The sequence below is a fragment of the Vombatus ursinus genome, unplaced genomic scaffold, assembly GCF_900497805.2.
Source record: "Vombatus ursinus unplaced genomic scaffold, bare-nosed wombat genome assembly UNPS02012179.1, whole genome shotgun sequence".
In the NCBI taxonomy this organism is placed as follows: Eukaryota; Metazoa; Chordata; class Mammalia; order Diprotodontia; family Vombatidae; genus Vombatus; species Vombatus ursinus.
In genome coordinates this window covers 1465412-1480457 of record NW_020951957.1, presented here as the reverse complement: position 1 = coordinate 1480457, position 15046 = coordinate 1465412, and the positions used below count along the sequence as shown (strand labels likewise).

Sequence of the window (15046 nt, the reverse complement as noted above, 5' to 3'; positions counted from 1 at the left end):
TCAATTCTCCTACTTAACAAATCTGGTAGAACCAGTATGAAATGAAAAGAGTTGTGAGGAGAGGTTTATGGTGAAAAGAGACTGAACATGCATTAAACTAATTACTTCTGCTACTACTTTATGCACCATTCACAATCATGCCCATGATACTTACTGATGCCCACGGCCGTAATTAGCTTGATTGCAAGTTCTGGGATTTCACACTGAATAAAAAATGGTTCCAGGATATAGCGTCCAAATGCCAAGGATATCACAGCAGTGGCAGCAGGGCTAGATAGCACAGAGAAAACGGTCACAATAGGAAAAGGCTGAGAGCATTTCCATTCAAGTTTTGATGCTTCAATTTAACATTCATTAGTATATGAAACACTTGCTTCTTTTTATGTTGGAGATCTTTGTTGTGCTTCATAAAATCACAGTAATAATGAGAGCTGACATTTATATGGCTTTTTAAGGTTTGCAAAGGACTTTTACATCCGTTATGCTATTTGATCCTCACATTAAACCTGTGAAGCATTATCATCCCCATTTTATAGATGGAGGAATTGAGGTTTAGAAAGAATTAGGGACCAGCTTGTGGTCACACAGCTGGTAAAAGTCAGAGGCAGAATTTTAACCCAGATCTTCCTGATAAAATGATGAAATCTGAGAGGTAAAAGGGATTTTGGCGGCCATGCAGTCCAAACCAAACATAAAAGAAATCCCTAGAACATTGTTGTAGTTGAGTTATTTCCAACTCTTCATTGCCCCATTTAGGATTTCCTTGGTCAAGATAACTACCGTGGCTTGCCATTTCCTTCTCCAGCTCAGATGAAGAAATTCAGGGAAACAGCAAGGTTAAGTGACTTGCCTGGCTAGGAAGTGTTTGAGGCCACATCTGAACTCAGGTCCTCCAGATTCCTGGTCCTCCTTGTACCCCTAACTTCCTGATACTAAAACATACTCCACATATAGCTATCCAGCCTCTGCTTGAAGACATCAAGGAGAGCAAACCCATCACTGTCCAAGACAGCTTATTCAACTTTTATACAGCTCACAGTGTGTGTGTGTGTGTGTGTGTGTGTGTGTGTGTGTGTGTGTATTTGGAGAGATATGTTTGTATACATACACATATGCATACATATGTATGTTGTATTGGTATCATAATAATTAATAATTGCATCTATCATTTTATAACGCTTCAAGGTTTGCAAAGAGCTTTACAATGATCTCATTTTATCTTTACAACCACCCTGGGTGGCAGGTGCTATTATTGTTCCTATTTTACAGATGAGGAAACTGAGGCAGACAGCTGTTAAGTGACTTGCCCAAAGTCACAGAGCACCTAAGTGTCTAAGACTGAAATAGAATTCAGGTCTTCCTGGCTCCAAGTCCAGTGCTCTGTCTCCTATACTGCTTAGCTGCCTATATATACATATGCCTATGCATATATCTGAATATATTCATTTATATGTTAATGTGTTTTATGTACATGCAAATAGACACATATATGAGCAAAAATGTGAAGTAGGAGAAATTGATCTGCTCCTCCCCCACAGTACTCATTCAACCTTTCCATTTCAGCATCTTTCCCCCGTTTCTGAGCCCCTTTCTCACAGTTACCTTGTGCTCTCTGAGAAGTCAGAAAGGCCCTGCAAAATCTATGCATTTCCTTTCTGACTGTCCTTTTGATAACTAAACTTATTTATTCCTTGTCTTACTTCTTCTCCACCCTGCTATGACTCTAGGCAACAGTTTGGATTATAAACTAATTTATGCTATTATTTGGAAGGCTCTAATATAATAAGATGAGGCACCTAGGTGACTCAGTGGATAGAGCACAGAGCCTAGAGTCAGGAGGACCTGAGTTCAAATTTGATCTCAGACACTTACTAGATATGTGACCCTGGGAGAGTCACTTAACCTCTGTTTGCCTTAATCTACTGGAGAAGGAAATGACATCTAGTTCAGTTATCTTTACCAAGAAAATCCCATGAACTGTATGGTACACAGAGTCAGGAAGAGTTAGAAAATTGAATGACTAAGCAACTATATAATAAGACAGCATAGGCCAGCTTTTATAACTTATTTGCATTTTAATGATAACCATCTATAGACAATGGTTTGGCACAGAGGAGTAGTTAAAGGTTGAGGTCTGACGACCTGGATTGGAAGCCCAGTTTGCTACTTCCCACTTGTGGCAACCTAAGAAATTAAAATCTTGTGGCCTCAAGTTTCTCATCTGCATAATAAGCAAGTTGGGCTAGATGCTTTCCAAATTCCACCCCAGTTCTAAATTCTTTGATGCATGAGTCAATGAAATTATATAGTATGATAGGTTAACGGGTGGAGAAGTTAGAGACATCTTAGTACCTCTCAAATCAATCCTAGTCTGTCAATTCTGCCTGCATCTACTTTGGAACCAGGTCTTTTTCCCCAAAGACTCAACAGAGTCCGTCAGACCTAATCTAATCTATTTTCTGTAGCATCCGGGTTCTAGGAAAGAAATTTTATTTTAATGGATTCCCAAATAATTATAGGGCACAATATACACACATATGTGTATCTGTGTGTACTCCCTCTCCTTGGCGCTATTACTAGACTTGGCTGAAATGTCAGTCGGCATTAGGCTAGCACACAATAGTCCCCAGATAATTTGGCAGAAAGAGAAGGATGGTAGAATCATGGATTCATTGTTGTAAATTTCCTTAGAGGCCATATAATCTACCCTCATCCTTTACAGATGTGAATACTGAGTCCCAGACTCAGTAAGTGACTTACTCAATGTCAAACAGAGAGTAATAATAATGATAATGATAGGGGTGGGTTTAAATCCAGACCCTTTGACTCCAAACCAAATGCTCTTTCTCATTCTATAGTGATGCTTCTACCATCACTGGTTGATCTCACACACACACACACACACATGCTACACACTTTGATTACCAAGTGTCTACTGCTTTCTAGAAACACAAGAACAGCAGACCCTACTGTATCCTCAGAATGCTACTTAGTGTCTACCTCACCACTTTATAAGTATGAAATTTGGGAAAGGAGAGGTGGATTTCTGGCCCAACTGGAGAGCAAGAATGTACAATTATTTTTCCCCCAACCTAACTCTGGACAGGTCTAGGAGGCGGTCAGCCAAAAAGCAGCCTAGTCCTATGGCCCATCTATACTACATTATGCTGAACTACTTCAGGGAGATACTCATCAACTATCTTCTTTAAAATCCCTTGAGAAGATTAAACTGCCTCCCTTGGTAATAGATTCCGCTGTCTCACAGTGATTATCACTGAAAAAGTCATCAAAATGTCTAACTTTTCCCCTGATTTCCAAGAGCATAGACATTTCAAATTAATAGTGTCTTCCTACCATATGGGGGAGGAAGAGATCATCTCACATTTCAAGTATAGCCTATAACTCTACCTAAGTCCAACATTCATATGAAAGCATAAGTCTCCTGGATTCAAAATATTAGAGCTGAAATTCTAAAAGATCAAAATCCATTAAAAATAGATTGGACACCTACTGCAAGGCACTGTGCTATGAAGGGGAAGGGTTGGTCTCCACCACCAGAAATTTACAGTTAAGTCAGAGCAAGAGTATAAGAGGCAACCCTAACCCAAGCTCGAATAAATACCAAATCAGAGTCACAGGAGCACTATGTAGTACATATGGAGTACATAGAAGGACAAATCACAACTAAGTGGTGCAATGGATAGATCACTGGGCCTGAAGTCAGACAGACCTGAGTTCAAATCTGGCCTCAGACACTTATTAGCTGTGTGACCCTGGGCAAGTCACTTAACCTATGTTCACCTCAGTTTCCTTAGTCATAAAATGGGGATAATAATAGCATCTACCTTGCAGGTTTTTTGTGAGGACCAAATGAGATAACATGACAATAACAATCACATTTATAAAGCATTTTAAGGTTTACCTAGTGCTTTACATGTGACAACTTACTTGATCCTCACAACAACCCTGGAAGGTGGGTGCTATTGTTATTTATGTTTTGCTATGTCATGTCCTGCCATGTTGATGGGGAATCTGGCCCCCTGAACTTTCCTATACATACAGCAGCCCAGATCCCTGGGGTCACCTGAGGCATTCAGCCCATCCCAGTAATTCTTTTAACTGTCTTTTTCACTGTGGCCCTCACACCCAGCCCAGACCACTTAACTCTTTTCATTGTCTGCACCTGGCCCACCCTAGGCTACTTGCTACTCCAGATTTTCTCACTGACCCTTTCCCCCTTTTTCTATATAAAAGTACCAACCTTACCCCCATTAAATTGGGCAGATTCTTAGAATACCCTCACTTCTATCTGGAATACAATAAACCTTGTTACTATGACTAAAAGAAGGCTTGAATGGTCGAAATTCTTACAAGGCACCCTAGCATTTTGGGGTTCCTAGCATCCCAAACCACAACAATGCCATGTGATGTTACACTACTGTATTATTTTACGTTATATCATATCATGTCATATCATATTATCATATTCCATTAATAGATAAGGACACTGAGAGGTTAAAGTCATAGTGTCTAAGGCAGAATTTGAACTCAGGTCTTCCTGACGCCAGGCTCAGTGCTCTAATGTCACCTAGTTGCCTTTTAAGCTCCCTTTAGGCTCAAATTTATCAACCTATACTCCTTTATAGCTCTAGCATTATATAATTCTATGAGGTGGGTCAGATCATGTCATCCCCCACTCCAGTGGCTTCAAGAAAAAATACAAAGCTTTCTGCCTGATATTCAAAGCTTATCATAACCCAGCCCCCTCCTACTTTTCCAGTCTTACATTGTTCACCCTGACACTTACGCCTCAATTCAGTGACAATTCCTTCCAGGAACAAGACACACTACCTCTTGTCTCCAGGCATTCCCTCTGGCTGTAGTCCATGCCAGGAGTACTCTCCCTCTTCTCTGATCTCTTAGGCTTCTGGTGAGTCCTAACTAAAAACTCACCTTCTACAGGAAGCCTTCCACAATTTCTTTTAATTCCAGAGCCTTCCCTCTGCTATTTATTTCCTATTTCTCTTTTAAATAGCTCTCTTTGTATACATTTGTTTGCATGTGATCTTCCCCACAAGATTGTAAATTCACTGAAGGCAGGTATTGTCTTCAGCTCCTTTCTGCATCCCCAGTGCTAAGCACAGTGTCCAGTATATATTATGCACTTAATAAATATCAGTTGATTGATTAATTGGTTGATTGAGTTAGTCTTTGAACAAGGGATAGGATTCAGGGGAGTAGAGAGGAGTCAGGCAGGCATGTGCAGCAGATTCCAGGCTAGGAAAGCAACATGGGCAGAAGATTTTTAGAGGGAGCAAAGGAAATATTTCTTCAATGGGATTCCACTATGACAAGGTTGAAATAATGAAAAAGCATTTGAAATGAAAACAAATTCCACTAAGGGGGCACTACTCCTTTGTAACTTTTTGTTAAAAGAAAGATTCCTTTGACCATGGAAATCATCATCACTGATGCCGAGTCCATTCTCTAACGGTAAATCATTTGCTTCTGAGCTGTGAAGGCAAAAATAAAAGCTTCCATGGGAACTCAGCAGTGCAATTCTGATAAATTGGACACTCAGTGAATGTTTCCCCTAGCTGTTATGGTGGACTTTGGAATTGGAAAATCCTGGCTTAGATTTTGAAATTGTGAAGTTAAGAGGATGAAGACTATTTTTTAAGGCATGAGAGGGTTTTAAAAGGTTGTTTATTCAGTGGGTGGGGGGTGTATGTGTGTGTGTTTTAACTGCAATTCAGAGTGACTTGGCATTATTGGTCCCACCAAGAAATCAGGAAGATCAATTTCAACAACAATGCAAGAAAGACTGCTTACATAACTGGAACTTCTGCGATTCTTTGTGGGAGGAAGTGACTCATTATGAATAAGCAAACTACTCACACACTACCTGAGCGGACCCAGTGACACACCAAACTATCTCGGGAGGACACAAAAGCCTCTTAACCACTAGAATGACTGAAAAGTTACATGGGCTTAGCTGTGTAATCTGCAGTCAATGAAAAGTTCCAAGTCATGCTAACATTGCACTCTTGTCTGGGCAGGGTGTGAATAATCCATACTCAAGGCATTATTTTGCTATTCCAATAGGTAATTTCATGCTCTATAGTACTAAAAACCAAATGTATTTGCTAGAATTGCAAACTGAATAATTGAAAACTTGTGAAACATTGGGCACTTGTGGTGTTTTGCCATGTTTGGGGAATAGGGTAGCAGCAAATAAAATAGAAATGCCCTTACCATGGTGCCTGGCACTTACTAAATGTTTGTTGACCATTCAAATTCAGAAAGCAAACATCAAGTTTTAAGTATAAAGAAATTATGTATTTTAATTTTTAAAGTCTTCAACATATGTAATTTTTTTTTGGTGGAGGGAGTGTCCATGCACGTGATTTCATTAATGAATGGAAGCCTTGGTGGGCCAGCTTCTTTCACAGATTCATTTTGACTACTGTCTCTAACAGTCTCAGAGAGTTGCCTAAGGCTCTGAAAGATTAAGAGATTTGTCCAGGATCACAAAACTAGTATGTTTCACAGGCCGGACTTAACACAGTTCTTTTTGCCTCCTCTGTACTTCCTGTTAACACATGTGCCACAAACTATTAGCTGGAAGTAATCCAGGTGATTCAGACCTCTACAGGTGAAAGGAATAATATAAGTAAAGCAAACCAGTGTGCTCACCGTATTACGATTAGCTCCACCCAGACTCGGACAAAAGCTGGTAATGGGCCAAAGACTTCCAAGATGTAAGTGTAGTGACCACCAGATTTCTTTATACACGTCCCCAGTTCAGCATAAGACAAAGCCCCTGTGAAAGATTCATGAAGAAAAAAAGAATTATAATTTTTTTTTAAATCACGTCAAAATATTCAGGTGGCACCAGAGCAAAATCTTTAGCTAAAGGTCAACCTTAAAAACAACACCTCTATCTTGAGGACTGGATGTGGACTCCCAGAGCTCCAAATTCAAATCCAACCACTGGGACATACTATGTGAATTAGTAAATCAAGTTACCTTTTCAAATCCAACCACTGGGACATACTATGTGAATTAGTAAGTCAAGTTACCTTTCTGAAGGAATGTTTCTTTATGAGTCTGTAAATCATTTTGAAAAATTCAATGTAAGAATGTTACACATAACTCTTCAAGGTGTCCCAAAAATCTTAGTGCAGTTTTGAGCTTCTATATCCTTGATATGTAGATTTTAAGTTTTAAGTAATCTATTGAAATTCAAAGGCACTAAAGTTTTGGGAAACATGGAATAAGCATCAGTTGTTAGTTGTATTATCTTTTCAAATGGGAAAGAAAATAAGTTATCTTATTCAATGCCCACCAACTTTTCTCATAAGAGAGCTAGGTGGCAGAGTGGATAAAGTGCTGTGTCCTGAGTCAGAAGGATGTGAGTTCAAATCCTGCCTCAGAGTCTTAGCTCTGTGACTCTAGGCAAATCACTTAAATCTCTATCTGCCTCAGTTTCTCCAACTATAAAAAGCTAAAAATGGCTTGGTTACAAATCAATATATTAAATAAAATTGTTTCTGGCAGACTTGAGCCTAAAACATAGAGTATATCATTAGTATTAATAGTTTCCCCCCCCTTCAACAGGTATAACATTTAACCTATCTGCAGAGGTACATAACCTTGGATAATAAATTACCTGCAATTGACTCCATTCTTCCTTTTGAGATTGCTTTGAATCATCATGCTTCCATGTCAAAGAATGATAAAGAACCCTCAGTAGTTCTTTTTTAAGAGAGTCTCAAAATTATACACTTTGACAATTTTAAACTTGAAGGACTCAATTTATAAATGACATAACTATTAAAAGAGTTCTCTGAATTAATCAGGCCACATCTCTTGGATGGACACCTCCTTCTGGGAAAGTTGAAAGGACAAACAAAAATAAGTCCTGCTTTAATTTATGTTACTCGGGAAACTAATCATGAAACAATACTCCCATTATTTTGCTAATATAATTCAAAAGGAAATTATTTGCTGAGTTCTAGAGTAAATATCACATGACAGTACAATATGCTAAGGGGTATGGCCACAGTAAAGGGAGAATCATCACTAGGAACTGTCCAACAGGAGTTACCTTTTGGCAATAGCTTTTAAAATCCCATTTATTGCATCTTTAGTATAAGTCAGAAATAGATGAGCAAATTAGTTGTAAACAGTTGTAACCTAGGTACTGTTAAGAGGCATTCAACCTATTGGTGCTATCCAGAAGATCCGGTTAGCATTTTTATTGTTAAAGACCAGCAGAAGACGTGCCTGCTGCCAGAGGAATCAATAAATAGCTAAACCTGCTCTCTGTTAACACACCAGGATGATTGCCCCTAGATTTAACCTGGTAAGCTCTGAAGGAAGGGGTTTTTTCAGTCAGAGGTCTCAGGTTGCACAACTGTCAGAGCCTAGATGCGAGTTCAGAGAAAGATGTGTAAAATCCATCTATTGACACTAGGCCTTTAAAATGTCCTGAGCCAAAGCTTTGGCCTCCCCTAAGCCTAGTTCCAGAGCTTTGGAGCATTTGGGGCAACTAAAGGTTTGGGTTTTTTTTCCCTTTTTTAAAATTTTGTTTAGTTTCCTGTTAAAGAGGAACTCCTATCAAACTCCTAGCAATAGTGATGTATGGTAGGCAAACAGAGATAAGTAGATTCATGTAAGAACACACTCCTAGCAACAAGCAGTCAGAGAACACAAGTTTAAGCGGAACCAAACCTACATCCCCACAGCAGTGTTTTCTTGGTGGACCTCCTCTGCTTAAGGTGTGATTCAAGTCCAGAAATGGTCATTAAATGCCTCAGTTTCTTCACCCATAAAATAGGAATAATAATGCCTTGCCTATGTCAAAGGGAAACATGAGAATGCAAATCTCTTTCAAGTTGGTTATCCTCTTTCTTCTAGAGAGTTATCCTGTACACATTTATCAATGTATATGTTGTTTAACCCCATCCCACCCCACCCCACACCACCATTCACCAGAATGCAAGCACCCTGATGGTAGGGACTAATTGATTTTTCTTTCTTTTTATTTCCCAGGGCCTACCACAGTATTTGGTAAAAGTAGCTAACTAATAAATGCTTACAGAATTGTATTGAATTGAAATGCCTACTTGTAGACATACTTTCATAGTAAAATTCAACAGAACAAGTTATTTTATGCTTAGAATACATATACATGTATATACAAATAATATACATATATTCAAATTAACAAACATATAAATATATGTATATATATGTATATGTATACATAGATGTGTGTGTATTAATGCATTTCGGATTCGTGATGTCTCATTTTAGGGAATTGCTACTGCTATTACTACCTTCATCCACCTGCATGAGTTACTTAATTGGTAAATCCCAGGGAGATGCCTCCAACACACTGAAGTTAAATGACTTAACCAAGTTTCCCCAGATGTCTTTTTTGCTCCAAAAGAGAGAGATTTAAACACAAATCTTCCTGACTGTTAGTCTCATATTCTATCAACTTCTCCACACTGTCTCTAAAAGACACCAAAGGCCCATTAATATTGACTATTCTATGTAGTCATCTCAAGGATTCATCCAAGTTAAGAGGCTGAAATTGGGCTATACTTCGGGACATCTAGAGAAAACTCCTCCCAACTCATCAGATCAAGATCACCAAATACACAAAGACAGAATCCATCTATTGCCATAAGCTGACGTGTGCATGCTTGAAGGATATGTATTTAAAAAAGCATTTGATGGATTCTGGATTATGATAAAAACAGTATACATTTATACTGTCCACACAATAAAGACATAAATTAGGTACTAAAGGTATTATTTATCATTTTATATATGAACAACGAAGCCCGGAGAGATTTATGACTTGCCCATAGTAACTTAGTTAGTGTCAGAGGTACAAATTTGGGTGGGTATATTGGTACATTTTTAACAAATGGCTCTCTCTCTAAAAAAAAAAAAAGATAGCTGCATTGAAAGTTTTATCTGCATTAAAAACATTTCCTCCGTCACTTTCTCAAGTCTAGACAATCAACAAAATCAAGCTTTAATTTGCAGTATTTGCTGATTTCCAAAGGGTAAATGCTCACACTGAAAATTTAACAACTGGCTAGGTATGAGTCAGTTCCAGCACACCTCTGTTATAAATAAATAAATAGAAAAATTATTAAACAGGTGCACACATATGTACCTATATATACATATATGTCATATTATATATATTCTATCACATATAATAAAATATTACATATAGTATACATTTTACATACTATGTGTTTATTCTACATGTGTACGCATACATATATTGTCTATATATGTATGCACATGTGTACCACGTGTGTTTTGTTTTCTACCTATGTATGAGTCCTCCCTGAATAGAATGTAAGCTTACTTGAAGGAAAAGGCTATTTGATTTTTGTCTTTGTATGCTCGGCACCTAGACAGCTCCTGACACACAGGAACTAAAAGGTCATCTAGTACAACCTGTAAATTTTACAGAAAACTGAGTCGTAGAGAGGTTGCCCTGAGACCCAGAGACTTGCCCGAGGTCACATTGGTAGTAAAAGGTAGACTGGGATTAGAACTCAGGTTTTGTGATTACAGGTTCCAGGCTCTTCAGTGTTTAATATTGCTTGTTGATTTTTATTAATCTTTAATATCTCCTCTATGAATAAATCTAACTAATGGCACTATATATGCAAAAGCAATTTTTGATGCAAAAAACAAGATAGATATATTTTTCATTAATGATCTTAATTCCTTTATATTAACTATACTAGATGTTGTTCCAAGGTTACAATTCATGATGTACAATAAGAAATGTAATGGTTACATTTCTCTATATTCAGAGGTATAGTGTTATATAGTAAAAAGAGCATGAAATATGGAGTTAGAGGGCCTAGGTTCATGTGTCTTCCCTTCTATTTAGCATATATAACCCTGGGCTAGTTATATTAAATCTAGATTCCATTCTCTCATCTGTAAAAAACAGGTTTCTGAGACTGACTGATATTAGTTCTTGATCTTATGATCTAAAAAGCCATAGCATGGAACCATTTTGACATAGTATACCATTCCAAAGACTCTATACTCTTTAGTAAAATCATCAGAATCATATAAATTCAAATCTATCCTGGTTATCCACAAAGACAGAATACAATTATGTCGGTGAAAATGATACATTAGGACTGCCACTAAGATAGGGAGACTGTAGTAGAAAGAGAACTGGCCTTGGAGCCTGAGAGACCTGGCTTGAAATTCTTCTTCTGTGACCCTGGTCATGTCACTTAACCTTCAGCATCCCAGACAAATCTGTAAGATCATAAGTGGCTTATCTGAGATGGTAGAGTTTCCCCAGCAGACATCGATTACACTGAAGAAGTCACAGTTCCAGACCAAAAGAAAAAATATATATAAATAAAACGAATAATAATGTAAAACAATAGCTAGTAGAAGGAAGTAAGCAAGGAAGAGAAAGGAAAACCTCCTTTGACCTAGAATATTCCACTCCTTGGTTGAATGGCAGAGGTATGAATCCAGTTATTTCCTTATAATGGAACTCTGAGTTCTGAAGTTGAATAGAAAAATCATTGGAATTACCAGAAAAATAAGAATGGGTCAGCAAAACCCCAAGTGACTCAGCACTTTTTCTAGAATTGGTTAATTGGTTTGTAGTGTGAAGGTCAGAACATTCACAGGATCAGAGTCAAAGCTGGAAGGGATCTTAGAGATCATGTAGTACAGGGGTGGGCAACCTTTGGCCTCGAGGCCACATGTGGCCCTGACCAAATACAAACTTCACAGAACAAATCCACTTAATAAAAGGATTTGTTCTGTAAAACATGGACCCAAGGACCTAGAAGGCCACTGGTTCCCCACCCCGACGTAGTCTAACTCCTTTATTTTACTGATTAGGTACCTGAGGCCCAAAGGAAGTTAAGTAACTTACCCAAGATCACATAGATAGCGGCAGAGCCAGGATTCAAACCCATGTTCTCTGACTCCACTTCCAGTGATCTTTCTTCTGTATCTCTCTGGAATCAAAATATATTCTTCTTGATCCTTAAACTTATTCAGGACTTACCTTGCTTTAAAATGGCAGATTTAGCTGTCTGCTCCTTGGCAGACCATTAACTGCTACTGCTTCATGTACTGGGCCAATACAGATGACATTGTATAGATCTGACACTTAATTAAAACTTGAAGAGTTTCATTGAGTTTCACTGAGAGCATCTGGTCATCAAATTCTTTGGGACATCAGATGGACACAGGGGAAGAAAATGTGCCTGGGTATACTGCTCAGATTCCCACCTAACCTAGATCAATATTTAGGTCACAGAAAATTGTAGGGGCCTAACATTTAATAGGAATTCGATACCTGTTTTTGTTTAAAGTCGAGTAGATATCTTTTGGAGTTGACCATCATTCTTTAAATCACCTATTAATACAATCATCTGAACTGGGGGAAGAAGCTTCTTTTCAACTTTTTTTTCCAGGTTCATTAAACTTCACCAAAAGCATCTTGTCATCAAACTTTTGGAACAACAGACTGACACAAGTGAAAAAAAATGACTCTGGATAAGCCACTAGGCTCCCACTCAACCAAGCTCAATATTTAGGCCACAGATAATTGGAGCGGGGGGAAGGTGGACAAGAAGGAAAGTTATAACGTACTAATTATATCCTCTACTCATGCAAGCACAGAACTCTTGCATAGCAAGTTGTACTATAACTTTCTGTAGTTCAGTGGTTCACAAGGAAATGTCAGGCCCATAAAGGTAGGGTGTGTGTGTGTGTGTGTGTGTGTTTTAAGGAAAAGCACTTCCTCACTTCCTCACCATTTGTTTCACCAATAAGAAGTAAGGAAAACTGCTGGACAACTCAGCACTAAATCTAACTAGGCCAACCAGGTTTTACATTTCACAGAGGCTTTGGGGCTAAGCTCTAGCATTGCCCAGACAAGCACAAATGTCCAGTGCTTGCCTTTTTATAGGCAATGAAAATGAGTGCTTATTCCCATCATTATGAAGAAAAGAAATAAAAATATTTTCTCTTCATCAGGAAAAGAAAATAAAGGAGGCTGGGGAAGGAAAGAGGGAACTATTCAAGTCATCCAGGAAGTCCTAGATGACTTGAATGATTTCTCCTCATTACTACTCATCTACTCTAATTCTACTAGAAGAATTGCTCACCTCTCAAATCAGCATGCCAGGTTGCATGCTACTTCACCCTCCCGCAGACATCCCTTCAAGGGACTCCACTTTTAAACATAAACTCACCAAATAGAGATACGAGCCCACAGACCGTCCAGACGATCAGAGACATGCCCACGGTGCCCGTGTTTTGGAGAACTCCTTTGGGGGAGATGAAGATGCCAGCCCCGATGATAGTGCCAATGATGATGGAGATGCCCCTCAGCAGCGTGATCTTTTTCTTCAGCACCATCTTCCCCTGCTCAGGGGCATGTTTGCTGCCCTTGGGGGGCAAGTGGCCATGAGCATCCCCCTGGAGGTAGCCTCCATTGGAGATGGAGGACATCACAGGCTTCCTGACCATAGTGGGATTCGGCCAAACTCAAGGAGAGAAAGAGAAAGAAAAAAGCAAAAAATACAGAAAAGGAGAGGAGAAGGAGGAGGAAGGAAAGGAGGAGAACGACGACGAGAAAGACAGGACGAGGAGAAAAACTTTGAAAACAAGGTCTGGTCTCCCTGCTCCCTGACTGAGTTCGGACTGTTTCCTGTCCTTGTAGCCTTTCACGCGGCTCTAGTGTTCACAGGTATGGACCTTAAAGTTGTGTTTTACTCTTCCAGCCTCTCTAATTATTCGTCAAGAACACCTGTGCCTTTCCCACTGCAGCCCGAACCTTTCCTTTCTGCCCCTGCTGCTGCTCTTACTGCTGCTGCTGCTGCTGCGGCTGCCCTGCCATTAGAAACTAGCTCGGCTTCCTCAAGCGCTTGTATTTAAGCTCCTGTCACACCAACTTACTCCTGCTAAATGATGATGCAAATTCTCCAGGTTTGCATCAGCCACATGAGAAGGCTCCAGCATTACTCAGCTCTTTTTTTTTCCCCCTTTCCCCAAACAGTGGCGGCATGTAGCACAACTGACCTGCGCTTTCCAGAGAACAAAGCCTTTACTTAAAAGGCCTCAGGAGCCAATCCAGGAGGAGGAAACACACACAGACCCTCCCAGAGGTGGAGAGCAACTCTCTGGGAGGCCCCAAGGCTCTTCAAACAGAAAGAAAATGAAATACGAAACAGGAAACATCTACTTAATTTTTATCGGGGATCGCCACCCCCCCTTCCCCATATACATGCACGCACACACACCTTTTATATGAACCAGGCAAAAGTTGAAGGAAATACCAAACTACATGAGTAATCAAAAATACAGAATTCTCAGTGTGACCCCCATGTACACCTTGTCATTTCCAAAGAAAGAAAGAAAGAAAGAAAGAAAGAAAGAAAGAAAGAAAGAAAGAGAGAAAGAAAGAAAGAAAGAAAACTTTAGGTTGCTTAGCAACTGAACCAAATCTGTCTTATGGGGAGAGACAGAGACAGAGGGAGACAAAGAGACTGGGGGGGGGGGGGGAGAGAGAGGGGGGGGGGGAGGGAGAGAGGGAGAGAGAGAGAGAGAGAGAGAGAGAGAGAGAGAGAGAGAGACTTTCCATAGCACCTTTCTCATCCCAAAGGAGATTATGACTCATTGAAAAGAAGTAGGGGAGGGAGAGCTTTTTTTCATTTTACTCGGACAATACACTTAAATTTCCCCATTGTGATGGTGTGGTCCCTGAGAATATGAGTACTTTTAAAAACCACAATTACCCAAACCAGAATCATTTTCAGATTTCCAGGCTACTTGGTGATTTCCTAAAGAGAATTTTTTTTTTCTTTTTCTTAAATTGACATCTCTCAGGAAATTTTTGTTCCCTAAGGGTAGTTATAGAGATAGCAAAGACTAGTGGTTTGTTGTTCTTGTTCAGTCATTTCAGTCACATCGTGACCCCATCGTGGGTTTTCTTGGAAAAGATCCTGGAGTG

At 39.3% G+C, this 15046-nt stretch overlaps 1 protein-coding gene across 1 annotated transcript in view; it reads right to left on the bottom strand.

Annotated features, from left to right (window-relative positions):
• SLC7A11 (solute carrier family 7 member 11) overlaps positions 1–14171 on the bottom strand; it is a 106815-nt gene extending 92644 nt beyond the window's left edge. Inside the window, exons 1-3 of the mRNA XM_027857562.1 lie at positions 13287–14171; positions 6697–6823; positions 155–270 (exon numbers count right to left, since the gene is read on the bottom strand). Of these exons, the coding sequence (XP_027713363.1) occupies positions 155–270; positions 6697–6823; positions 13287–13563 (520 nt within the window). The 5' untranslated portion in view covers positions 13564–14171. The remainder of the gene's footprint in view (positions 1–154; positions 271–6696; positions 6824–13286) is intronic.
• Between the last annotated feature and the right edge of the window lie 875 nt (positions 14172–15046).